Here is a 2,125-nt window from a genome sequence, read left to right on the forward strand (position 1 = left end):
CGGTGGGAGGGGAGGTCTCCACAGCGGCGGTGGGATGGGAGGTCTCCACGGCGACGGTGGGATGGGAGGTCTCCACGGGAACGGTGGGATGGGGGGTCTCCACGGTGACGGTGGGATGGGAGGCCTCCACGGCGACGGTGGGATGGGAGGCCTCCATGGGGATGGTGGGATGGGAGGTCTCCACGGCGACGGTGGGATGGGGCGTCTCCATGGGGACCGTCTGGGGGGCAGAGTCCGAGGGGGTGGTGCGGCTGTAGGTCTTGTACGGCCTCTTGTGGTTTCTCATGGGCAGGAGGCGGTAGAGCTTGAAGGCGTTGAGTTTGGGCTTGTAACCGCCATTGGCTGTCTTCTGGCTGATGGTCAGGCCTGGGTCAACGCCATGGAAGGATTTCTGGTGGGTCTTGAGGTTGTAGTAGGTGACGAAGGCCTCCCAGCAGAAGATGCACTGGTACCTTCTCTCGCCGGTGTGCCACACCTCGTGTTTGGTGCGGTACTCGGCCAGGGCGAAGACCTTGTCGCAGAAATGGCACGGGTACTTGCGGCGCCACGAATGGACGTTGGCGTGACGCTTGAGGCTGGACAGAGTGACATAGGAGCGTTCGCACACCGCGCAGAAGTACAGGACGTGGCCGTCCACCACCTTCACCATGTGGTCCTCCGCCTCGCTGCCCAGGGCCGCGTCCCTCCGACGGCTCTTCCTGCCAGCCCCCTGGGCCTGAGGGGCGCTCCCGGCCTCCCGCCCCGTTCCCGGCCTGCCCCCTCCTTGCCGGCACACCATCTGGTGGCTCTGCAGCCTCTTGAGGTGGACGAAGGGCCTGAGGCAGTGTTGGCAGCTCAGCTCCGCGCCCCCAGTGACTCGGGGCTCGGTGTCGCTGAGGGGCGCGGAGGAGGAGGAGGTGGAGGATGAGGGGGTCGGAGTGATGGCGGCGTTGGGGCCTTCCGGCTGGAGGGGCCTGGGTGAGTCAGCAGCGAGTTGGCGCGAGGCTTCCTGCTCCACGTTGAAGCCTAGGCCTCTGATGGCGACAGTGTTGAGGGTCAGGAGCCTCCGGGCGGTGCCGTCAGCTGGGAACAGGCCGTCCCGAGAGGCCGAGGAGTTGTCCTCTCCCTCACCGTTGGCGGCCTCCCCGCTCTGCCCCGAGGGAGCCTGGGGAGGGAAGGAGGGAGCGGGAGGGATCCTGTCGCCGTCTCCACCCAGTCGGATGGAAGAGTCTGTCAGATCGATGGGGAAGGCAGGCCCAGGCAAGGCCTCAGGGCCTAGGAAAGGCTCCCTCGGGCCTAGTCCCAGGGCGCTGTCGCCCTCCTGGTAGGCACCGGCGTTGCCTCGGTGCTTCCTCACGGTCTGCCACCGAGGGAGGGGGGCGGAAGAGGGCGGCGAGAGCGAGGAAGAGGAGGAGTCCGGTGTGGGCTGGGACAGACGCTGCAGGAGGTCCTTCAGGAAGTGGATGCCCAGCCGGTGACCTGCGCTCGCCAGGGCGTCAGCCTCGTCCAGCCTCTCGATGACCACCTGGGAGCTGTAGATGAAGTTGAGGATCTTGGCGAAGACTTCGGCTCTCATTTCCCGCAGCTCGAAAACGGACTCCATCGCCCAGAGGCTGGGACCCGTCAAGCGTTCCCGGAAGTAGCAGCTGAAGGCGGCCAGGATGTTCTTGTGGGCCTTGAACTTGCTGTCCTGCACCACGATGGTCACATCACAGAAGCTGCCCCGCATCCTCTGCTCGTTCAGCTCATGCAGGAGGAGCTTACAGTGAGCTCTGTCTACCACCTCAAAACTGCACGCCATGCTGTCTGGGAAACGGATAGACAGACAGAGACAGACAGAGAGAGAGAGAGAGAGAACGTCAGACAGAGCTCAGCATTGATACAGTGTCCCGACCCAAAACGTCAACTTTCCTGCTCCCCCCTGACGCTGCCTGGCCTGCTGTGTTCCCCCAGTTCCACACTGTGCTCCCCCAGCTCCACGCTGTGTTCCCCAGCTCCACACTGTGTTCCTCCAGTTCCACGCTGTGCTCCCCCAGTTCCACACTGTGCTCCCCCAGTTCCACACTGTGTTCCCCAGCCCCACACTGTGTTCCCCCAGTTCCACACTATGTTGCCCCAGCCCCACACTGTGTTCCCCCAGTTCCAC

General features: G+C 64.4%; 1 protein-coding gene across 1 annotated transcript in view; it reads right to left on the reverse strand.

The window, feature by feature from the left end:
- The window catches only part of LOC125482136 (zinc finger and BTB domain-containing protein 4-like), a 4,099-nt gene extending 2,319 nt beyond the window's left edge, over positions 1–1,780 (reverse strand). The window contains exon 1 of the mRNA XM_048594135.1: positions 23–1,780. Coding sequence (XP_048450092.1) covers positions 23–1,780 — 1,758 coding nt within the window. The remainder of the gene's footprint in view (positions 1–22) is intronic.
- Between the last annotated feature and the right edge of the window lie 345 nt (positions 1,781–2,125).

Source organism: Rhincodon typus, unplaced genomic scaffold (assembly GCF_021869965.1).
Source record: "Rhincodon typus isolate 14 unplaced genomic scaffold, sRhiTyp1.1 hic_rhity00006241, whole genome shotgun sequence".
Taxonomy (NCBI): domain Eukaryota; kingdom Metazoa; phylum Chordata; class Chondrichthyes; order Orectolobiformes; family Rhincodontidae; genus Rhincodon; species Rhincodon typus.